Source organism: Conger conger, chromosome 15 (assembly GCF_963514075.1).
Source record: "Conger conger chromosome 15, fConCon1.1, whole genome shotgun sequence".
NCBI classification, from domain to species: Eukaryota; Metazoa; Chordata; class Actinopteri; order Anguilliformes; family Congridae; genus Conger; species Conger conger.
Genome location: NC_083774.1, coordinates 41,111,086 through 41,136,903, shown reverse-complemented (window position 1 = coordinate 41,136,903; position 25,818 = coordinate 41,111,086). Strand labels below are relative to the sequence as shown.

Here is a 25,818-nt window from a genome sequence, read left to right as displayed (position 1 = left end):
TGAGGTCCCCCCACACTTGTTTTTGCCTCCCATGTTACAAAATAAGGAACTGTTGTCGGTAAAGTAATGGTGTCTTAAAATAGGTTATACAGATAGAACCGTGAGTTTTAATGCTTTCAAACAGGGCCCTGGTCCAGTGAGACTGAAGGGGTTAAGTTATTTAAATATTTATCTTCAGGAAGAGCCTTTGAAATGTTTTTACCGTAAGCAGATGATGTGTGTTCGTGGAAGAAAGATGATGTTGTTGTGTGTTCACAGACGAAAGATGGATGAAGATGTTTATGAAGTCCGGGAGCAGAATGAGTACCGCTACCTGGTGCAGGAGGAGGACGCGGAGGTGCAGTACTGCAGGCGCACCTATGTGAGCCCCTTCCTGCTGCTCTCTCGCAGGTGCCTCTTCCTCATTGGCTGTGGGGTGCTCTCCCTGCTGGTACTTGCGGGGTACCTGGCCTATGTGGCCCAAACGCCGCTGCATGGCCTCGCCAGGGTCCACACCGACTGCGGGGAGCTGCAGGGCCTCAAGAAGGGCCAGGCCTACGCCTTCAAAGGGATCCCTTACGCCGAGCCTCCAGTCGGCGAGCGCAGGTGGAGGCCTCCAGCTGACCTCCAGGGGCCGCTCTGCTGGAAAGGGCTGTACGATGCCACCCGCCCGCGGCACGCCTGCGCCCAGGTGCAGCCCCTGGAGCAGACGGGACAGGTGATGGGAGAGGAGGACTGCCTGCACCTGAATGTATGGACCCCCACCCTGGAGGCCGAGGCCCGGCTGCCCGTCATGGTGTGGGTCCACGGGGGGTACCTGCACATGCTGAGCGGCCTGGAGAAGGGATATTCCCCTACCGAGGAGCTGGCAGCCCAGACCGGCCTGGTCTACGTCAGCTTCAACTACCGGCTCAACGCCTTCGGGTTCCTGGCCCTGGAGCTACTTCGCCAGGGTTCCCCTAGCAACACTTCTGGTGAGTGTGGCAGATCCGTGCCCTGTGCCTCCCATTTCTCTTCTGCCTGCCAGACTGCCTGGGAATTGAGAATTATGGTGAACAGCACTGGGGACAGAAAAAGGTTGTGTATTTCGAGACCACAGATTTATAAGGTAGTATCTGACATTTCTTTTGCAAAAATAGTGTCATAGGGTATGTTGTTTATAGGTAACTAAATATACACCCAGTGAGCACTTTATTAGGTTTTTATTACACTTATTTTTTAGACTTCTACTGCTGTAGCCTATCCACTTATGATGCGTTGTGTGTTCAGAGATGCTCTTCTGCATGCCACTAAGCGGTTATTTCCATTACTGTCAGCTTTGACCAGTCTGGCCATTCTCCTCTGACGTCTCTCATTAACAACGCGTATCTGTCTGCAGAACTGCTGCTCACTGGATTTTTTGAAGTAAAATATTCATTACAGTACAGTAAAATATATACAGTACTGTAATGTAACACATCTCCGGCTCCTGTGCATAAACTGTATTGTCTAACTTGCAACGGACATTTTGTGCTTCATTAGCTATCACGGCTAACATTCTATGGCTAAATCTCATGGCGTTTCCAGTAGCTAGCATTAATATGTTTGATAAATGGAGCAAGACAAAACTTTAAATAGCTTGATGTCCACTTAGCGTAATGTGGAACCCTGCCCTCATTCGGATCAACACCATGGCGCTATATAATTTCAAATGGTAAAGTCAGCTATTTAATGACAGTCATGGGACACATCCTTAATGGTGTACAGCTACTGCAGCCAATGAAAATAATGAAATAAAATACAATATGCCAATTCTCCGATCATCACGGATAATAATCCAATAGATCGTACAGCACTCGTGTTTGGAAAAATCGAATTCAGTGTAACGGGTACTTGTCTCATTCAGATCACCCCTAGTATATCTAGAAGTCAGAGTACACGTTTTCAGGCTTTTGCCTGTTTTATTGGCAAAGGTATGACGCTCCAAAATTCTCTATTGAGTATATAAGGAACATTTACACAATGTTTGAGCAAATTTATGATCAGCACCCACGGAATTCACGGAATGCCCATACAGATGACAGCCAGTGTTTTGTCTGAATTTATTTAACCTTACTACACCAAATCTAATTGTGACCTGCTTTAACTGTGACCTGGGACTATCACTTGTCATCTTATGTATAAACCCTTTAAAACTACTATTCTGAACATTTAATCTTGACTTTAAGACATACAGACCATCAAAACAAATAATTACCATGTAGCCACGAACAGTTAATTGCGACTGGTGAAGCCAGACAGCGTACAAATAATGCACAACTCTACATCTTGCGTTTAAAAGCACAGACACTTTTCGGCATTTAAATCGGCACTAAGACCTGCAGATTATGAAGGCACAGATATAGCTCTACAAAATGAAGATGCAATAATATAAAAAATATTTTTCCATAAACATCGATTTATGTGAAATTGGCTCTCACGACTTGGGCCACGTAGACTGAATCAAAATGCGGCAATTTAATGAGAGAGGCCCACTATGCGATGGTTGAGCAGGTATTCTTCTGATTTTGATTGGTCTGACTTATTGAAACTTGTGAAATATTGAAACTTGTTAAACGGAACAAGATAATGATTATGTATTTACTTTTTTATGCATTTCCTTTTCCTGTTTTGTTATGTTCCAGGGAATTATGGCTTCATGGACCAGATATCCGCACTTCGTTGGGTTCAGAGAAACATCCATGTATTTGGAGGAGACCCTGGAAGAGTCACTATATTTGGGCAAAGCTCAGGTGTGCTCAGATGAAACCCCACCCCCCTGCGCAGTTATCATTTAACAGTGTATCCGCTTATCAGACGCATATCCAGAGCAGCTTTAACAGTGTACCTGTTTATCAGACGCATATCCAGAGCAGCTTGAACAGTGTACCTGCTTATCGGACACATATCCAGAGTAACTTTCACAGTACTGCTTATGAGACACATATCCAGAGCAACTTTCACAGTACTGCTTATGAGACACATATCCAGAGCAACTTTCACAGTACTGCTTATGAGACACATATCCAGAGTAACTTTCACAGTACTGCTTATGAGATACATATCCAGAGCAACTTTCACAGTACTGCTTATGAGACACATATCCAGAGTAACTTTCACAGTACTGCTTATGAGATACATATCCAGAGCAACTTTCACAGTACTGCTTATGAGACACATATCCAGAGCAGCTTTCACAGTACTGCTTATGAGATACATATCCAGAGCAACTTTCACAGTACTGCTTATGAGATACATATCCAGAGCAACTTTCACAGTACTGCTTATGAGATACATATCCAGAGCAACTTTCACAGTACTGCTTATGAGATACATATCCAGAGCAAAACTGTAAGTACATGGAACAGGTTTATGAGAGTAGCTGTAGAAAGAGAAATGGCTGTCTAACGCACTGAATCACACTGGTAGCTTTTGACAAACAAAATAAACCACTTTGTCAACCAATCCACATGGAAAATACTATACAAGAGAACCTCTGGCATGGGAACAGACAGGGAATGGAGGCCCTTCTTATCTCTGAAATGTATGTAGTTTTGAAAGTGATGCAAAAAAACACCAATATTGAATACAATTCAAGCTGAAAGAATTTGAATCCTGGTGGAATCATCAGTTGCCTTTTTCATCATCACGGCCGCACAGAACGTTCATGAACCTTAATTTAATGACAGTAATCTGACCAACTTGAATGAAAACACATTATTTTTATTTTTATGTCCCTTTTTCAAATGAGATGTATTTAAGTGATCCCTGTCTTTGCCTTTGACCACTCTTGGTTTTCCACTGTATTCTTTAGCAATAGTGTCTGGATTGTTTGCCTGAATTTGACATATCAATACTTACGTTTTTCAATTGGAAAGTGTGGCTTGTTTTGGTTACTGCTCACATTTTTGCTGTCTGTTCTCTTAAAGTAGTCACTGCACAAGCTGCTTTGGTGTAAGTGTAAGTGTCTTTTCTCACATTCGACCACAAAACCGGTGAACACCCCAATACCAGCTATTGCAAGCCTACAGGCTATCAGAAACCTCCATAAATAATTAAATCATTCACATGTAATAATTAAACACGGTGTTGCACAAAATAATTTCTTGGCTAATCTAAAAAATAACAAAAGCCCAGAACATGAACTGTCCCTTTAAGATGCATATGAAGATGTCTTTCAGCTCATCTTTCAGTTTCCTACCTGTCCAGGGGGAACCTCTGTGTGGACCCTGATGACGTCACCGCTGGCTAAGGGCCTCTTCCACAGGGCCATTGATATGAGTGGCTCGTACATCTACAGTGGCTCCCTGGAGAGCGCTGAGAAAGACAACCTGATCTTCCTCAATATGTCTGGCTGCCAGGACCTTGCATGTCTGCATAAACTCTCCAAGACTCAAATCCTTCAGGTATGAAATTCACATTTCTGAGTTTGTATTCTCATCCCTCATCAAATTACCAATCAACCTTCATGTAAAGGAAATGTACCCTGGTGTAAAATCTAGCTATGACATTACCAGCTACCAGCTGTTTCAAAACCTAGCTTCAGCTGGTCAAACCATGTTGATTATGAACTGGTCAACCAGCTACCAACTGTTTCAAAATCAGCTGATGAAATGTTAGTGCTAACCAAACCTGGCCCGACTTTCTGTTTGCAGTGTACCAAAACGGCCCTATATCACGAAGTAGACTAAGTAGGGTTGCCAGCTAACTGTAGAGCTAAGTGGCTTTTGAACAGTTTTTGTTCTGGCTATGCTCAATTTCATATAAAGAAACCATCTCCTGACAAATCAGCTCACTGGAATAATGGCAGGTGTTGCATTATCAGAGGTTCTCATTTATCGAAGCATGAATGATCCCATAATAATAAAAATTCCAATTTGCATTTCGTTTTAATGTGATTTGAAAAAATTCAGGACATTTCAAATTTTGCCTTTTCATTTTCAGACCTACGCATTTTATCTGACAATTAGAACATTTAAATGTTATGTCCATTTGACTTTTCTTTTTCCATACACTAGGCAACATGTCACAACTCTGTCATAATTAAGATATAAGTAAAAAGCATTAAAATCTTTCACAGTACAATGCTGACATAAATGAAAATCAATTGTAGTTCTTCCTCTGCAATTGTTCAATGAAAACTAAATGAAATTGCGTACTATTGTTCAACATGACCGGATTAGTATTTCATACGCATTGACGTGCACAGATTGTCTTCACAGAAAATAATCAGTTTTGAAGGTTCTTGAAGGCAACCTTACTAGCTTATCTTGAATAATAAAATACATCAGTCGGTCTTATAAAATACTGTCATTGGCATCTTTAGTGAGGATTTATTTTGAAAATCTCACTCAAAAACACAAAATGTCAATCCTCAATCCCCCTTTTAAGATGCTCTTATGAATTCACAAACCTACAAAAAAAGGCCGCTATATGTATAGGCTTACAGTAAATGCTGGCACTCTCTTTGTGACTCAGTGCGAGTGGCCCATTGGAACAAACCCCGCCCCTTTTATGTGAACACACAGATCGCTTCGAGCTTAGTTCCAGGGTTGGCAGAGCGATCCGTGATTGTCATGTTTACGATTTGTTGACCCGGCTGTCTTGGATTTCGCTTGACTAAGTTGAGGAATTTTCATGATATAGGCCTATTTTCTGTTTACAATGTTTCATTTGCTGCAGAATGGGTTGTGTTTACAGTCTCTTGTGTTTAAAAAGAGCTCATTGTCAGTTTTGTAAATGGCAGCAGAATAAGTTGTGTTTGGACTACTTTTTTGTTATTTTGGTTCTGTGCTCTAGCACTTTGTATCCTTTGCATGCAATGACTAACTGCTAGAAGTCATTAGACATCACCAGAGGCTGGGTATCTTCCTTGGTGATGCTCTGCCAGGTCTGTATTACAGCCATATTCAGTTCCTGTTCGTTTGGGGGACGTTTTACCTTCAGTCTCCTCTTCAGCATGTATTGGATACTGGATTCAGATCCTGTGATTGACTCGACCAATCAAGGATTTTCTACTTCTTGGCCATCAATAGACCCTTTGTTGCTCTAGCAGTATGTTTTGGGCATTGTCTCTAGACTTCCTGAGTCTACTGGGTCTTTTGACATAATTGAGTTCACCAGTTCTTTTTTTTTCTTGTTAATCCTGATTGATTATTTGCATTGACCCTGCTGTGTTCCTCATGTTGTCACACCCCAACAACAATATCCAAAGGCAGTTGCAAAGTCTAGAATAGCACTAATTGTAGTACCTAAAAATCAGGGGACCTTTTAAAAGGTGCTGCCATTTCTAAATGGTTCATCCAATATGAATATCCTCAAAGCTGATAGTCAGCACTTCAGTCTCACTGTCATTGTATCCTTTCAAACTCAAGTGAAGAACCAAAATAACAAAACATGTGTCACTGTCCAATGAATTGTCAAAGAAGCCATCTGTTCCATATGTTGCCTTTTCAAAATCCATTACTCCCTGTCCGGATATAGGCAATTCCATGGAAGGAATACCCTAGTTGGGCAGGAGGGGATTTAACAGACTTGCCAACAAAGGGCGGGTTTGTTGGGCCGGTGGCTGTAGTAGACGGACATGTTCTGCTGGACACACCATTCAACACCTGGGAATCAGGATCTGGCTACAGTGATGTTCCCTTTGTAGTTGGTACAACGGAACAGGAAGCCGACTTCAGGTAACCCCACAATTATACATGGGGTGTTGAAAGTATGACACTTCAGGGGTGGCATAACCGGTGCATTAGTTGTTGGCTAAGAAGTGATATCATTGTAAACTTTTTCAATGATAAAATGGCTGTTTATACTAGCTAAGGTACTAATGGGTAAATTTGACATTGGTTATTTTTGCTATAGATTTAAGCCATTTGGATTTCAGAGCAATTGATACTAATGTGAAAAACGTACAGATAATGATAATTTCCATTCATAAATATCTTTCAGCATTTTAGAGAAACATCTCTGTTTGTGTGTTCAGTTTCAAAATTAAGTTAACAAATGACAGGTGTTTTGAATGTATTGTTCTCAGCCAAAGTAGCTAGCATTCGTGAATTGTGTACAAGGCTTAATAGCAGAGATTTATGTTCAGAGGATCTTTTAGTGCTACCAAAACTAATTCTGCTAAAGGGATTTGTTGTCTAGCGATAGGGCATGCAGACCAAATTACAGGAACAAAGCCATTTGTATTGTTTGTATTAAAGAAGAAACCTAAAAATAAGCCTGGTGATAATGAGAGAACATGAGAAACTGTAATTAATGTGATAAAACAGTCCTTCAACAATGTATTTTAGAGTGTGCTCTTAGATTTTTCAGTTTACTGTAGGGGCACAGGTGTTCCTTGTGTAAGGCGGTAATGATTAAATCGGGTGTCATCACTCAGTGCACTGGTCAGGTTGCTGACCTCCTCTGATACGGTGGCAATATGTGGCTGTAAAGTAATTTAACTCTCCCCCCAGGAGCATGCCTCGTTAGCCCCCACCTTCTCGGCACCCATACAGGCAGGAGCCTGTGGGGGGAAAAAAACTCATGCATGGTTCCTAAAACAGCCTCATCTTCCTTTCAGGGTTGGAGCGCTTAAATAGTGTATATGACATAAAGATGTTTCATGACAATCCCAGATCAGAACATGGTAATGTTTGGTATTATTCTGATTGTTTCAGTGCGACTAGTGCAATGGTCTAATTTCCACAACAGTATACCTAAGATATTATAACCATCCAGGAACCTAGGGAAAACTGTGTGGAAATCTGTCTCAGTGAAAGCCATTTGCCTCAACCCCCCTGATCAAATATCGCTGCCTGGGGAGGCCTGGCTCCAAATTCCAAATGGTTATGAACACCAGATAGTTCATTGCGGACCCATTTTAATGGTCAAGATCAAAGGCCTGATTTTGGATTCAAGGAGACCAAACCAGGCAGTCGGGGAGGATGCAGTCAGACTCCCGTGCACGTAATTTCTATGTACGAGGTGTCTGTTTGTTATTGTTATACTAGATTTGTGTGGTTTCCCTTACTGACACTCAATGTTACACAGGGAATGGTTACCTCCTCGAGTTGGCCTAGGATGTAAATTTACGCTTAATGTATCACAGCGTATTGCACCCGTAGACCATCCATCCATCTATCCATTATCACCCGCTTATCCGGAGTCGGGTCGCGGTGGCAGTAAGCTAAGCCGGGTATGTCAGGCGTCCCTCTCCCCAGCAACGCATTCCAGCTCCTCCTGGGGGATCTCGAGGCGTTCCCAGGCCAGGAGAGACATATAATCTCTCCAGTGGGTTCTGGACGAGCCTAGTTGGACGAGCCCGGAGAACCTCCAAAGGGAGGCGTCCGGGAGGCATCCTGATCAAATGCCCGAACCACCTCAATTGGCTCCTTTCAACGCAAAGGAGCAGCGGCTCTACTCCGAGTTCCCTCCGGATGTCCAATCTCTAAGGCTGAGCCCAGCTACCCTATGGAGGAAGCTCATTTCGGCCGCTTGTATACCCAAAGCTTGTGACCATAGGTGAGGGTTGGGACGTAGATTGACCGGTAAATCGCCTTCCGGCTCAGCTCCCTCTTCACCACAACTGTCCGGTGCAACGCCCACATTACTGCTGAGATACTTGAACTCCTTCACTTGGGGCAATGACTCGTTCCCAACCCGGAGGGAGCAATCCACTGTTTTCCACGGACTTGGAGGTGCTGACTCTCATCCCGGCCGCTTCACACTCGGCTGCAAACCGCTCCAGTGCATGCTGAGGGTCACGGCCCGATGAAGCCAGCAGAACCACGTCATCCACAAAAAGCAGACGCAATTCTGAGGTCACCAAACTGGACACTCTCCTTACCTCGGCTGCGCCTTGAGATCCTGTCCATGAATATCACAAACAGGACCGGTGACAAGTGGCAACCTTGGCGGAGTCCAACACCCACTGGAAACGTGCTTGACTTTGTGCCGAGGATGCAGACCCAGCTCTCACTTTGGTTATACAGGGACTGGATGGCTCGTATCAACGGCCCCGGTACCCCATACTCCCGCAGTACACCCCACAGGGTTCCCCGGGGGACACGGTCGAAAGCCTTCTCCAAGTCCACAAAGCACATGTGGACTGGATGGGCAAACTCCCATGACCCTGCCAGCAACCCCGCCAAGGTAAAGAGCTGGTCCACTGCTCCACGACCAGGACGGAAGCCACATTGCTCCTCCTGAATCCGAGGTTCGACCGTCGGTCGGAGCCTCCTTTCCAGCACCCCAGAGTAAGCTTTCCCGGGGAGGCTGAGGAGTGTGATACCCCGATAATTGGAGCACACCCTCCGGTCCCCCTTCTTGAAAATGGGGACCACCACCTCGGTCTGCCACTCTGCAGGTACTGTCCCCGACCTCCACGTGACACTGAAGAAGCATGTCAGCCAAGACAGCCCAACAATGTCCAGAGCCTTCAGCATCTCAGGGTGAATCTCATCCACACCCGGCGACTTGCCGCTGAGGAGCTTTTTGACTACCTCAGCTACTTCCACCAGGGATATAGGACCAGATTGCCCCAAGTCTTCAGGCTCTGCCTCTTCCACAGAGGACTTGTTTGGGTTCAGGAGCTCCTCAAAGTGCTCTTTCCACAGCCCGACAACATCCCCAGTCTGGGTCAGCAGTTCTCCTCCCCTGCTGAAAACAGCCTGAGACAAGCCCTGCTTTCCCTTTTTGAGTCGTCGGATGATTTGCCAGAACTTCCTCGAGGCCAACCGAAAGTCCTTCTCCATAGCCTCCCTGAACTCCTCCCATACCCGGGTTTTTGCTTCAGTGACTGCCGGAGCCGCAGCCCTTCTGGCCACCCGGTACCTTTCTGCTGCTTCAGGGGATCCCCCCCGGCCCGTAGACCTCTGACAGTAAATCAATCACCTCCCCGTGGTAGTTAATTCATGTTGAGAACAGTCATAGCTAATGTTGGTCTTCTTGGGTCCCTGAGTTGCAATCAGCCACACCCAAAAGTAACTATTCCTGCGACCTCTGAAATGACTGCAGATATCTAGCCAGCTCCTGAGACATTCACATAATGGCCGATGTGACATGCAGTGGAACCAGCAGAGGACTGTTCAGAGAGTACATCTCAGAACAGGATTCCCGTAGTAATCAAGTCTAAAAATTAAAATGTTACATTTGGATCTCATCTCTCCCTTCCAGTCATAATGCCAATGAGGTTGGGTAAACTCAAGATTCTTGATTTTATTTATTGTGCTCAATAAGGGTGGTCTGTGTACCACCTTTCCAAGTATCTGCAGTCTTAAATTTGGGGTACTTAGGCCTGAACTAAATTAAGGTAAAATTGTATTGCAAACTTCACTTTGTTTGATTTTATTTACAATAATTGTTATGGGTGCCAATAATTTTAACATTTGTGGTTTTCAGAAGAAATTAGGTTACTAAATAAAAAACATGTGGGTAAATGTATTGAAATAAAAGTATATAGTCTTCCTTTATGTTTGAACAGAAAATATAGATAATTAACCATGTTGTTTATTATACGCAACCTTTTTTCTCCAAGTCCAATAATTCTGGAACCCACTGTACCCCATCCAAAGACAGATGAACATTCATGGATTTGCATTTTAGCTATATTTATACGTTATCTCTATAGCATGTGCTTTCAATCCAACATGGAGAAAATGATCACAGACAAGGGCACATCACTTCTATGGGGGAGAACTGCATTTGAAATTGCTACAATTACTTTGCATTTGTAGATCACTGTCATCTACTTTGCAATCGAAATGAACATAACTTAACGTTATCATCTCGCCACTAGTAGCCTACCGAAGTAAAATAAAATGAGTGAATTTAAAGTGTCCCTTGATTTGGAAAGGAATAGAACAAAAAAATACAACTTACGCAACATCCTTGGATCTAAATACTAGCAAGACCACCAAACCCCGGGGAAGCAAATGATGGCACTAGGAATTATTTCAATAACTGCACATTATCTGGCAATGTCCAGATAAATGTCTACAACAAAAACAAATGACCTGTGTGTGTCAGTGTCATCTGGTGTAATGTAAACTACCTAGCTCGCTAACTTTAATGTAGTGGGATACATTATTGCAATAGTGTTGCTTAGCTAAGGTTAGTGCAGTGGGGATACATTATTCGTACTGTTGCTTCAATAGTGGAGTGGGGATACATTATTGTGAGCTAACATTCTTGTGCGTAACCACACCGCTAGCTGTGCCAATATCCACGATATACCACGGGTTTGTGTTCCATAACGCTTAAATGAAGCACTCCGGTGAGTTTCCTACAGCTCTCTAAACCTACTGTTGTGAAACTTTAATTACTTCCCTTTCTCTGGGTTGTGTATACCAATGAACACACTTTGAATTAATGCTGTTGGTCTATTTTATGTACGTATATGGAAGCAAACCACATCTGTAGCATGATGATGGTGTAGGGACTACAACTTCCACATTCCCACAGGAAAATTCCGCGACGTCCACCACGAATGACGTCTAACTTGGTTCAGCCAATCCCGTAATGGCGGGAGCAATAAACGGTCCCGTATAAGAGCAAGACACGTTCTTGGGATCTTTCTGTTTCTTCTGCTTCTTCTGCTTCTTCTCTTCGACGCTCCCTTTTTGGCCATTCACTTCAGCTCATTTGCTCCGAGACTCGGACAGAGGCTGAATGCTGCACAGCGCACTACCAGGCCTACGGACACACCCAGTTACCTCGCGGTAACTTTGTGGCCTATAGCGAGTGTAAACTGGTGTACGCGGAACGCTACATCAGTTTACTCCTGCAAAGCTCACCAACGAACAACAGCAACAAACTTTTCCACCCGGAAAAAGGACAAGCGAACATCCTTCCAGCAACTGAGTGGACCAGACGACAACGCGCGGCTAAGACGCCCCAGCCTGCACACCTCTCCAGTACATTCACATTACCATCGCCGCTTCTACAAGGACAGCACGTCTTTTGGATCCAGCAATGCGTATGGACTCAGTAAGACAACAAACATTCAGGCATAGCCAGTGTTTCGTTTAGTCTAACTGTTTTTGTGAATCTGTGTTCCAATATTTACCATCCTACCGTTGTAATGTGTTTGGTTAGCTACATATATATGTACGTGAATTGATTCGCCGTCTTTTGCGCATATATAGAGTAAAACTACGCGAGTAGTCTCTTCTCACAGCTAACTCTAACTCATTACTACACCCAGAACTCTAGCTTACCCAAGCTAGCTACTCCCACTTTTACCTTTCCCTTGTTCAAACCCACACACACGCACACACACACACCCTAACTTCCCCTACTAATTCCCGTTAGTTTATCTGTTCTGTGTTTGTACATTGTTTAATAAATATATTTTATTAAACCCCGGTGTCCGTTTTGGAATCACATAGACATGAGAGCTGGGTTAAAGCAGTCTTTCGAAGAACTTCGAACCTTCAGGTTATCGGTATGTTTAATCTTTAATATTGGTTATTTTCATTATTAATTAAAATACTAAATTTGTGGTTAGATATTTCTGATAACAGTAATTTTATGAGACTGATTACTTTTTTTAGCAGTTATACTGCTACATAACATTAACTGGCGCCCCGGTTTCGTAGAGAGTAAAATCCCTACGTTATTTGGCGGCCCGTGCGAGGACCCTACATAATTTGGAGCCCCGTGCGAGGACCCTTACATATTTTGGAGCCCGTGCGAGGACCCCTACAATGGAAATACTCCCAGAACTGGAAGTCTCTCAGAAAGATATAGGAGTAAAAGGGGGATGAGTCTACCAGGGAAGTGGTATTCTGAATTAGCAAAACCTGTAGAACAGGAGTCACACAGCATGGCATGAAAGGTTATTCTACACTACCAAGTATGTAAGTTCCACCTTGAGTTCTGTAGTCCACCTCAAAATGAATGACATTCAAGATCTTCTGCACCTGCAGAGCATAATGATGGTAATAATCATAATAATATTGTATACTTTCTGACCCAAACAGTGCTGAGTTTCAAATCTGAACAAGCCAGCAAACAATCTGTCCTCTCTTCCAGCCCAACTTATGAAAACATCTCAACATGGATTTGGGATGACTATCGCTGGTTTGTGACAGGTAAATGCATCACTGTGCTTGCATCCAGAGAATTAAATCATGGGTCTCAAACTTCCTAAAGGCTCACAATGTCTGCTGGTTAGAGTGCTTATGCGTTTCATTCGTAAATAGTCATTAGTGATGTGTAATTAATTAATTAGTCATCTGTGGGCTAAAGATACAACGCAGCTCATTTCCAAGGATTACACTGGCTGCAGGCTGAAAGGAAAGCACAAATTGGAGTTAAACCTGCAGACACTGCGGCCCTTCAGGACTGGAGTTGTAGACCCCTGACATAAGCATGACCTTCCACTCTGTTTCGCAGAGAAATTGAGTCCATTTGATGCCAGTCTACCGAAAGAGGCCTTGGAGCTGTACCCCACTTCTGACTGGTGTCCCACCAATGACCGCTGTCCAGAGAGGCAATACACCACCATGGTCTCAGACCTGAGAGTGACCTGTCCCAACAACGACCTGGCCAGCAGAGCTGCAAGTACTAGCTACTGATACCCTCTCCTTCCAACTACTGTAGAATTTGTTACATTTGAAAAAGACTTGGGGAGTCGTCGCTGATCAAAGCCTAAGCCTGTCTAGGCCAGGTCTTCCCAAAATTGAGGTTGCATAATATACAAATCAGTTCTGGAGAGTAACTCTGAAAACCCCAATACTTGTATTTATTTTTAAAATTCCTTAAAAATACTTGAAATACTTTAGTAGTAATTGGTAATTAGTCATTTTGACTAATAGTAATAAAATGAAAGTGTTATGTAAATGAAAACATTGCTGGCCAGTTCATGAGGCTTGAATTGAAATTTGTTATTTCTACTATATACTGAAGGCATTTGGATTTCAGATCAGTAGATGAATATGACACACTCTTAGCTTTGTTTTTGTGTTAAGTCCCCCATTTTCAGCTGGCAAAAGTACTTCATGGATGTCTTCTTTGGACGTGCCTCTGCAGACCTTCACGTTTTCAGTTGATCTCCTGTATTCAGTAAGTGAGATACAGTGGTGTGAAAAAGTGTTTGCCCCCTTCCTGATTGCTTATTTTTTTGCATGTTTGTCAGACTTCAATGTTTCAGATAAAACAAATGTAAATATTAGTCAAAGACAACACAAGTAAACACAAAATGCAGTTTTTAAATGAAGGTTTTTATTATTAAGGGAGAAAAAAAATCCAAACCTACATGGCCCTGTGTGAAAAAGTCATTGCCCCCTAACCTAATAACTGGTTGGGCCACCCTTAGCAGCAACAACTGCAATCAAGCGTTTGCGATAACTTGCAATGAGTCTCTTACAGCGCTGTGGAGGAATTTTGGCCCAGTCATCTTTGCAGAATTGTTGTAATTCAGCCACATTGGAGGGTTTTCGAGCATGAACCGCCTTTTTAAGGTCATGCCACAGCATCTCAGTAGGATTCAGGTCAGGACTTTCACTAGGCCACTCCAAAGTCTTCATTTAGGTGGACTTGCTGGTGTGTTTTGGATCATTGTCCTGCTGCAGAACCCAAGTTTGTTTCAGCTTGAGGTCACGAACAGATGGCCGGACATTCTCCTTCAGGATTTTTTGGTAGACAGCAGAATTCATGGTTCCATTTATCACAGCAAGTCTTCCAGGTCCTGAAACAGCAAAACAGCCCCAGACCATCACACTACCACCACCATATTTTACTGTTGGTATGATGTTCTTTTTCTGAAATGCGGTGTTACTTCTACGCTAGATGTAATGGGACACACACCTTCCAAAAAGTTCAACTTTTGTCTCGTCAGACCACAGAGTATTTTCCCAAAAGTCTTGGGGATCATCAAGATGTTTTCTGGCAAAATTGAGACGAGCCTTAATGTTCTTTTTGCTCAGCAGTGGTTTTCATCTTGGAACTCTGCCATGCAGGCCATTTTTGCCCAGTCTCTTTCTTATGGTGGAGTCATGAACACTGACCTTAACTGAGGCAAGTGAGGCCTGCAGTTCTTCGGATGTTGTTGTGGGGTCTTTTGTGACCTCTTGGATGAGTCGTCGCTGCGCTCTTGGGGGAATTTTGGTCGGCCGGCCACTCCTGCGAAGGTTCACCACTGTTCCATGTTTTCGCCATTTGTGGATAATGGCTCTGTGGTTCGCTGGAGTCCCAAAGCTTTAGAAATGGCTTTATAACCTTTTCCAGACTGATAGATCTCAATTCTCTTCTTTCTCATTTGTTCCTGAATTTCTTTAGATCTCAGCATGATGTCTTGTTTTTGAGGATCATTTGGTCTACTTCACTTTGTCACGCAGGTCCTATTTAAGTGATTTCTTGATTGAGAAACAGGTGTGGCAGTAATCAGGCCTGGGTGTGGCTAGAGAAATTGAACTCAGGTTTGATAAACCACAGTTAAGTTATGTTTTAACAGGGGGGGCAATCACTTTTTCAGACAGGGCCATGTAGGTTTGGATTTTTTCTCCCTTAATAAAAACCTTCATTTAAAAACAGCATTTTGTTTTTACTTGTGTTGTCTTTGACTAATATTTAAATTTGTTTGATGATCTGAAACATTTAAGTGTGACAAACATGCAACAAAATAAGAAATCAGGAAACACTTTTTCACACCACTGTACATGCTCGATTCAGCTAAAATCAGGAAGGTCACTTGGTCATTCCAAAACTGTCCACTTAATCCCATTGACTAATGCTTTGGTTGTCTAGGGAGCATGTTTTGTGGCACACTCATATGAGAAATTTCCAATAGGAATACAACAGTGTTCTTGCGTGAGGCCCATTGCCTTGCTGCAGGATGAAGCGCTGGCCGAAGGTTGCAGGAATTTTTTTGTACGTTGGCAGACAATTTTTCTGCACTATGACTAACCAAAAATTTTAACTGAAAAATATGTTTATCCGGGTACCAAAATGAAAAGCTATCCTCGGGAGCGCCACCGAAGGTTAGGCCATCTAATGATTGAAACAATATAAAAACCCCGACCATAACCTCTTTAAAAATGTATGCAATAACACTAGGTTACAGTGATTAGTTCTCACAGAGATGCACTCTCTACTCAGTGTAAATGTGAGCCACGTACTTTAGATGCACTGAAAAAGTTTTATCATGACACGATTTGACAGTTGTAAATAACCAAGGATAGCCAATTTCAGTGACGTAAAAGGTATTTTATTAACATGAAAAATCCAAGGATTCAATTCAATATGAAGAGAAAAGACAAAGACAAAGAACTTCCTGAGCTAGTCTCCCACGTTCCACAATTCCAAAGGTTTGCCCAAATGTTCTATCAGTGGTTTTCATAGGGAGTTTCCCTATTAGAACCCACTTTGTGCATGTTAGGCTACAGATTAATTCAGTTGGTTGTGGACTCAATATTTGGGAATCCTTGAACTGGATCCTTGAAGTCTCTGCTCAATAAAGTGGTTTAGCACAGCTCTCTGTCTCCATTTCCAGGGGCCTTGAGGAGCCCGGTGTACCGTTATGTAGTCACTCACACGCCCTCCAAAGAAGCCAACACCTCCCCGCTCATTCCCTTCTCTGCGCGCTTCTCCTTCCATGGGCTGGACATCCTGGCCTTCTTCAGGGGTTTAAGGGGTGAGCTGGGCCAGATGAGCCCAGCTGACCAGAGCTTCCAGGACATCATCACCACCAACTTTGTTGACTTCGCCAAAACAGGTGAGTTCCTGCCAAAAGCCTGGGGTGGGGGGGTGTCACGGTCTGGAGTTGTTGCCTCACACCAAGACCAAGGGCCCTTTTGGACTTTGCATGTTCCTGTTCCTGTGTCCCTGTGGGTTTCTGCCAGGTACTCTGGTTTTCATCCACAGCCCTCTTCGACTGTGTGTGAGTGGTGTGTAGGTATGACTGTGTGAGTGGTGTGTTGGTATGAGTGTGTGAGTGAGTGGTGTGTATGAGTGTGTGAGTGAACGGTGTGTAGGTATGACTGTGAGTGAACGGTGTGTAGGTATGAGTGTGTGAGTGAGTGGTGTGTGAGTGTGTGAGTGAACGCTGTGTGGGAATGAGAATAGTGTGTTAGTATGAGTGTGTAAGTGAACAGTGTGTGTGTATGTGTGTGAATGAACGGTGTGTAGGTATGAGTGTGTGAGTGGTGTGTAGGTATGAGTGTATGAGTGAGTGGTGTGTATGAGTGTGTGAGTGAACGGTGTGTAGGTATGAGAATGGTGTGTAGGTATGAGTGTGTAAGTGCACAGTGTGTGTGTGTATGCGTGTGTATGTGTGTATGTGTGTGGGTGAACGGTGTGTAGATATGAGTGTGAGAGTGAATGATGTGTAGGGATGAGTGTGTAAGTGAATGTTGTGTGTGTGTGTGTGTGTGTGTGTGTATGTGTGTGAGTGAACGGTGTGTGGGCCCTGCAATGGATTGGCGACCTTTCTAGGATATATTTCTGCCGTGCACCAACTGCATGCTGGGATAGGATCCAGCCCCCCTGTCCCTGAATGAAATAAGTGGGTTAGAAGAGTTGCCAAAAAAACATAATATCAATCACCCAGGAAAAATCACTGTATAAAAACAATTTTTAAGGTTGTATCCTTCCATGTATTTTTTTGTATATCCTGTGGCAGACAGTCATTTGAGGCTCAGCAGAGGGTCACGGTAAACATGAACTCATCTAGGGGCATTATTACGGAATTGATACCCCCTAGAGTCAGGAACAATGTTTTACAGTCAAACAAACTGCCAAAAAGCATTAGAGACATTACAGCCTTTGGTAGTGTTAATGCCACAAAAAATAATTGGCTTGTGGGTAATGGACCTTAGGTTTTCTGTTCTAAATTTGTGTTGGTTTTCTCCATGTATCGCTGCATTGTATTTGTGAGTATAATGCATTTCTTAGCCGCCTTGGATGGATAAAGGACGTAAGGTATGTGGTTTAAGCCTGGGAAACAAGTTCTCAGGAAGTCCCTCTTGAACTATTTCCTGTTTCCCGAGAAATATAATTACAGGAAAACAGGGAAACATTTTTTTCCCATTAGCTTACACCAGTACTGTTATGGTGTATATTTTGTGGTCTTTGTTGAAGCATCGGCAACAGCTGTTTTATGTACTTTTAACGATCCAGGCTACATCCGTGGAGGCAGAGAGAGCGTTTTCTGTCTGGGGGCAATTTCATACAAAGATCACAAATCCCATAGATGGACTCTGCTTCTTGAAATTGCACTTCGAAAGGAAATAATTAATGCAAGTCACTATAGGCTAATCCTTATTTTGTTTCAATTAGGGAGATACACATTTTATTTATGATTTATGGAAGCATATTCGTGCCAAAATTAAAATGCAAATCGCAAATGACACTCTGTTTTCATTCCATGTGCATAAAAACTGTCATAATTCAAATGAAAATGCAATTGCATTTTCAATTTCATTTTAAAGTACACACTTTATCTGACAATATGTAAATGCAAAGTCCATTTTGTGTTCAATTTCTCATCCATTACAACAAACCCTGTCATAATTTAAATGAAAATGAAAACCAACATGTCACGCAAAAACCTTGCCAAAATTCAAATTGAAAATGCATTCCCTCCTTTTTCATTTTCAAAGTCAAAAGACCTGTCAGTCAAAGGACGGGGGGCGTTACAGGGGTGGTTCAAAGGAGTAGGGTATGACTGTCTAAAATTACACACACGTACACATGTGCACTCGTGTTCTCATGAGCTTCACTTACAAGTGTACCAACAAGTCAACTACTTAGAATGCAAGAACATAAAAGTTCTGTTAATTTTAAATGCACTTGTACTATAATGTCATGGCTCTTCTGACCACAATGTGACACATACATCCAACTAGCAGCAGCGACTGACATCTGAAGTGGCAAATAAAAAAAAATAAAAAATCTGATTGTTTTTGTGCAGAGCCCTATTTTATAACAGGGCCCTATTTCATACACGTCGCTAACTCGGTTAGTCCGACTAGATTGTTGATGTTTTGGGATGAAGTCAGGACGTTCGATTTCATGAAGGGATTTCACAGGCTTGTTGCTGGGGCAACAGTGTCTTAAGCACAAACCTGCTAAATCCTAGGTTTAGGGTTAAGTTAGGAGGATGCCATGTACGTAGTCTATATAAACCACCAGGTGAAATCTCACTTTTGTAAGCAAGGTTCTTGTCGACGAATGAGCCATCTTTGTAAGAAGAGCATTTAGAAGGGAACCTGTTTTTTCAGAACAACTTTGATTAACTTGCTTTTTTGATAATGCCACTGCACTTAAACATCGAATTATATCAGTTTTTTATCTTCCCCACACATGAGAAGTCATGAAAAATTATATAATTTAAGGTTTCATTGTGCTGGCATTATTAGAAAGCAAGTAAATCCAAGTATTAATGTAATTTGTCTGGACATACTTGCCAGTTTCTCTCTTATTTTGGCCACTCATGCTGTTCGATTTGCTAGTAAAAGGCAACATAGGTTACATTATCAGTTGAAAATATATTGCTTCGTATTGAGCCTCTGAAATTTAAATAAAATAATAATTATTTTTCATCTTGTATGCCCAAGTTAAAAATATATTTTTAACTTTGTGGGCTCCATGGCCTACTTTTCAGGAAATTGTACTTTACAGCTATTTAGCTGAGAAAGCCAAAGACTGCCAGGTATTTGTTCTGACATCACATTGCGAATGAATTATTCCCCAGCTGATCTCATGTGAATATCCACATGAGATCAGCTGGGGAATAATTAATTTGAAATATCAATTTCCAATTTGAATGCATCATCACCAATAAATCAAGGGTGTGGGTTACTTAAACATATATAATATTATTTATTAGCGGATAACACAAGTTTAATTTATGTCCAGCACATCATATTTAATATTATTTATAAGTATCTACCAGTCTTTGAATCATAGCCTGGAACAGAAATTGTATTTCAGATGTCAAGATTCTAGGTGGCCAAAAATAATAACATAATGAATTATGGATACAAAAATTTCTGACCTAAAGTTCTGATGCAGTTCTGATCAGATTTCATACTCAATTTCTTTATTACTTATATAATTTCCATTTTTTAAATATAATTTTAATAATAACCAACATGGCATTCCATTTCCATAGTTTTATCTCAAAATTGTGTACAAAAATAATTTATTTTCTTGAGAATGCTCCCTTCAAAATTCAACTCAAGTGTGTGTAAGTCACTATATAAGGCTACCTCCTATGGTTTCAATACACACCACCTCTAACCACTAAAACTTCTGTAATTCCGTCTGGACACATTTTTCCTTTCCTTCCATGTGAGCTCAAGGCATTTTAGCAAATACATCAACACAATCTTCAAGATAGAGAGCCTTTGACCTTGACTCTATGCTTAAAAGCCCCTAAATTACTCAACATTCGTACTTATTAAGTAGGTCTTTATGCGCTTATGCCTTTATTATGCAGTAATTTTGGAGAATTTGAATTATTTTCTCTGAAAGAACAGCAGCATCTAAGCATTCAGCTGCCTCAAAAGGTAGGAAGCTTTCATGCAGTGACCTGTGTATGTGGCATTATGTCGTTTTGTCATCTTTGTCTTCACGTTGTAATCATGTTTAGCAATACGATCCAATATATTATAGAAGTTGTCCTTATTAACACTATCTTCTGTGTCGGTGTGGCCCCTCTGTGCTATATTTTGGGTTGCTGTGAGAAGCAGCACCTCACCTATACTCTACCATATTTGCAAATATACTATGTTAACAGTTGTAGGACTCCCGATTGCCTCTCTTACCTCTATTTGACCTGAAGTAGATGCACTCTGTGGCATCCAGAGGGGGGATTCAGGGAGATGTGCATATAATTTAGAGTGAGACATAAGACCGTTGCAGTTTTAAGCACTCAAGGGTTTATTGTGTTTATTCACAAAAAGGAGGCTCAAACTAAAATAAAAAAAACGTAGGTTCTTCCCCTCTTCTGTGGGGTCGTTGAAGTGAATGGACGCACCAGACTTTAGTATTTCTGCTACTAATTAAAAAGAAGTATAGGCAAATGGCCAATCAGCACTGTGTTTTTCTCATTTTTACCTGTTTTTTTTTACATGTTTAAACATAAAGAGGAAAGAACAGAATAGCAGTCGAAGAATCCGGTTTTATTTGGAACTAAAAAAACTGGGACAATTCAAGTCGCCCAAAAAAGAGAACAATCCCGGGAACATGTGGCAACCCTACTGTGTCTGTATGTTTTCGAGCCATGCTCACTCCCCTGTCCGGGTTTCAACGATTCCTTCTCAGCCTCGCATTTTCTTACTTCCTGCTTTCTCGCTAGTTCATGTTGTATAGCACTAATCTTACTAATAACAACTAACATAGATATTGTACAGTACTAATTATATAAATTCTGCTCTGTAACTCCTCCTCTCTATCACTGATTACTTTGATTCAGTGAAGTGTTCGCACCTGCCTCACGCTATCACTACGTCTCCTAACTCTGTGTAAATGTCCACTCCCTAATCCAGAGCCGTCTGTATTACGTGTCGGTTGATGTGTCCCTAGTTCATGTTTTCGTTGTTGTTATATTACCCTATCATGTTCCTCACCTGTTGTTTAATTGTTTACCCCTCCTCACTCCCTTGCCCCGCCTACTATTTTACTTCCCTTCATGTATTTAAACCCCAGTCTCTGGTAGAAACACTGTCAGAACATTGATTCAGAGCCGAGTTACCAGTACGCCTGTCTAATTGAGATTCCTTATGGCACCCATCAAGTTTGTCTAGCCCCTTTGATTTGTTTGCTCATGTGTTTATTTGGTTTTGTTTATTACTTTTCTTTTGGATCTCGAATTGGCAAACCTCTTGGCTTGTGATTGGACTGAATAAAGACTACGTTTTTGGATACTCCTTGGTCTGCATTTGGGTCTTCGGATCCGTACATAACACTTGTTTACTGTACCCTTCAGTACTCAAGTCAGGGTTCTTGTTTGTTGTGGCCTTTTCGTATTCTGCCCATGCTATCATTGCATTGGTGTGTCCTTCTTAGCATGGGCTGCAATCCCACCATCACTGTACATGGCTTTCTTCCAGATCTTGAAGCCTTCATCAGAGGTAAATGGTGAATCACCAAAGGCGGGGGGGCTGAGGTGTCGGCAGGCACAACAATACACTGCGTCCATGCTTTGCGAATATTCTAGTCATTTATTGGTGTTGTACCATATGAAGTTTCTTCTTCTGTCCCCTGGAGAGTCCGCGCAAAGAACTTTAGATGTGGATGCTTTGGGCCCTCTGCCTTTGATCTGGAAATAAGATGAAAAAGAGTGAACAAAAGGCGATTATCAGTCATTTTCCACACTAAGCAATTTATTACAGGCATACACGTTCTCCAATTCTCTCTCTTACACACACACACACACACTCAGTCTCTCTCTTTCACACTGAATCTGATTTATTCACTAAAATGAACCGTTTGCACGAACACACACAAAAAAAAATGACACACAAGTGAAGACTTCCAAAGCAGTTCCTATTCAACTCTTAGTGTGGGCCCTAATTGCAGCATAGCTGTCAGGCCAACAGTGGTAGTGGACACAGCTGGCTCCTCCTCTGCCTGCTCTCTGCCTTGTTCACTCTCTTCCATGTCCTCCTCCTGGGCACTATCATGTTCTTCTGTCTCCTCCTCACCTGTCCTCTCTCCTGCTGTCTTCGTAGGTTGCTATGTTAGTAGCATTACGATTTATTTTCATCCTAGTCTTTATCTCTGTCTCTCTGAATCAATTGGCAACGAAAAAGCATGAGAATTGTATTATCCTAACCAGTTTCACATGTTCGGATTTAGGTAAGCTAAATTAGCCTCATGCTGCCTGTGGTCTAATGTTAGGAAATGTTAGCTTCTATAAAATGAGCTGTCAACATTAGCTCCTAAGTCAAGCTAATGTTACGTTAGCTCTGGCTAGATAGGTTTAGTCAGCAACAATCTACTGTAACTTGGCAAGCTTAATGTTACTCACGTTAGCTTGCTACATGTTTTATAATAAACCCGAGAATATATTTTAGCAGGTTCATCTCAAGGAATAACCAATGAACTTTTAAATCCTGTTGAATGAATACTCAGTCGTTGCATTCCGTTCCTCCAGCACGGCTGTCTTGTAATGTCAGTTCAGCTCACCTCTGCATGTGTTGAACCTGCGGCGAAAAAAACAAGGGAATTGTGTGCGCTTTTAAGTGTCCTGTAATGCAGTGGCCAGAACCTCAATTGTTCCGCCTTAATTGTATATGACATTTTTAAGGGCTTGCGGTTGCAGAGAATGACCAGGGTTGTCAGTTGGGGGGACCAGTGTAGTCCTCCGGTTTCCTACCGCAGTCCAAAGACATGCAGGTTAAGGACTACAGATGAAAATGAGCTCATTAGCTAACTCTGGCACATTTACATTGATGTGGAAACTGAAAATGTTGATTAATGTGCACTGCCCCTGGTAAATAAATAAAATAATAATAAATAGGTTGTAGAGACGATGGATCCATGTTGCTAGCGGCTGCAGTCAGTTTGCAGGGATGATGGTTCAGTCATGTCATTTCACAGGAAAGATGCCGGACACTTGGCCCCAGTACCCTTCACACATGGCTCTCCTCTCCAGCAACTTCACAGTCATCCAGAACTACTCCTCTGCCCGCTGCATCCTGTGGGAGGAAAAGGGCTTCTTTCCCTATGCATGGGCCAACTGAGCAAGCCACAAACACCCAACACAAAGACCAAAGACCACCCACGCATGGGCCAACTGAGCAAGCCACAAACACCCAGCACAAAGACCAAAGACCACCCACGCATGGGCCAACTGAGCAAGCCACAAACACCCAGCACAAAGACCAAAGACCACCCACGCATGGGCCAACTGAGCAAGCCACAAACACCCAGCACAAAGACCAAAGACCTCCCACGCATGGGCCAACTGAGCAAGCCACAAACACCCAGCACAAAGACCAAAGACCACCCACGCATGGGCCAACTGAGCAAGCCACAAACACCCAGCACAAAGACCAAAGACCTCCCACGCATGGGCCAACTGAGCAAGCCACAAACACCCAGCACAAAGACCAAAGACCACCCACGCATGGGCCAACTGAGCAAGCCACAAACACCCAGCACAAAGACCAAAGACCACCTACGCATGGGCCAACTGAGCAAGCCGCAAACACCCAGCACAAACACCCAGCACAAACACCCAGCACAAACACCCAGCACAAACACCCAGCACAAACACCCAGCACAAACACCAAAGATGGATGCTTTTAGAGATTTAAGTGAATACAGGTATGTGAATGGATGAGCTGGTTTAAATTTGTATTTACACAGAGGGAAAACTTACAACTGCTTCATTTTAAATATATTGTGTGTTTACAAACAAACAGGACCGGTGAATTTGTGGCCAAATGTTTTGTAGCTTTCGTATTTTGCTTTTTATATCATAAAAGAATGTGAGCACGCACCCACAAGATGTCAAGATGAATCACACGATGATTCATGATGATCTGACACATAACTGATTTGAATTGGTTATGTATGAAGGTGTTTTACCGAAAAATGTAAAAATGTCAAGAAAATATTTTGTCATATAATTTGTCCATGTCTAGATCAATGAAATCATTCACCAGCCAAAAATAAACATAAAAATCCTTACTAGAATTGTGGTGCAGATTAGATTTTTATAATTGGAATCTGATTTTTTTTTTTATTATTCAAGTCTGGACAGAACAAAACCACATGGAAACTGATTTGTGCAAATCAGATTTAAACCAAATTCTTTGGTGGTTTAAAATGCAATTTCAGTCGGATGCTTAAGATCCTTAATCTCTTCAAGTTTATTCGAAGACTCTGGAAATGTGATTGAGGCTTGTAAATTCATAAAAGGGATATACAAAGTGAACTACCTGAGATTCTTCTAGTTTAGTTCTGTTGGTAGAACAGAGTGGCATGAAGGGAAATAAGATACTTGTCAGGATTCAGGACAGGAACCAAATGCAGACTCAGGGACAATGTAATCAGGTAGGCTTTAATGACAGAGGGGCAGATCCACTAGCAATGAACTAGCAGGAAGGTTTAAATAGACTAGTGATAGACCGACAATGAGACACAGGTGAAAGGAATGGCAGAAATGGCAGGAAGGAAGTCCATATAAGGAGTGGGGAGGCAGAGACACAAACTGGGACATCTGAAATAAATGGATGAAGGTGAATGGAGCTGAAAACAGACTATGGTGGTCACAGAGGGAAACAAGAGGCGAAAACGCTAGGGACTTCACAGAAATTACAAAACCGAGAAACCTGAAAATACTGGAGATATTACAAAGTATGGAATAGTGTAGAATAGTTCAGGTCTTGTAGTGGAGACAGAAACTGGGGGTTTTGTAGATCAGGCCTGATACGGTCTTGGATACTATCTAGCTTCTCGGTAAGCGGTGAGCACTCAGTAAACATTAGTGGTAGGGAAATGTTGAGCATTTGCATAGGCTGAATGGCCTGTTATTGTCATTATATTTTGTCATGTTATGTTACGTCACATCTAGAGTTTGGCCGTGACTGCAGCATGAAACATTGGTGTGAAGGGTGAGGAGATGCCAATCTCCAATTTTTAGTCTGCTGCTTGCGGTTCTGGTTCTGTATTGGAAAAACGTGTGAAATGTTTAGCGTATGTACACAGGCCTATGTTGTTACAACAGCGACTGCAGATAGGCTAACAATGCCTAAACACACACATCTGATCTGATCACTTGCAAATCTGGACAGTCAGTCCTGAAGATCAGATTTGAGAAACAAATGAATTTGCCTGCAGTCTGAAGATGGCCTAAGTGTGCCATAACTGTTTTACTGA

At 42.3% G+C, this 25,818-nt stretch overlaps 1 protein-coding gene across 1 annotated transcript in view; it reads left to right on the top strand.

Moving 5' to 3' along the window:
- Nucleotides 1-24,633, top strand: part of si:ch211-71n6.4 (para-nitrobenzyl esterase) — a 31,976-nt gene extending 7,343 nt beyond the window's left edge. The window contains exons 2-9 of the mRNA XM_061222297.1: nt 259-953; nt 2,643-2,750; nt 4,207-4,403; nt 6,481-6,680; nt 13,018-13,076; nt 13,381-13,548; nt 16,478-16,699; nt 23,533-24,633. Of these exons, the coding sequence (XP_061078281.1) occupies nt 266-953; nt 2,643-2,750; nt 4,207-4,403; nt 6,481-6,680; nt 13,018-13,076; nt 13,381-13,548; nt 16,478-16,699; nt 23,533-23,675 (1,785 nt within the window). The 5' untranslated portion in view covers nt 259-265 and the 3' untranslated portion in view covers nt 23,676-24,633. The remainder of the gene's footprint in view (nt 1-258; nt 954-2,642; nt 2,751-4,206; nt 4,404-6,480; nt 6,681-13,017; nt 13,077-13,380; nt 13,549-16,477; nt 16,700-23,532) is intronic.
- Nucleotides 24,634-25,818: the final 1,185 nt, after the last annotated feature.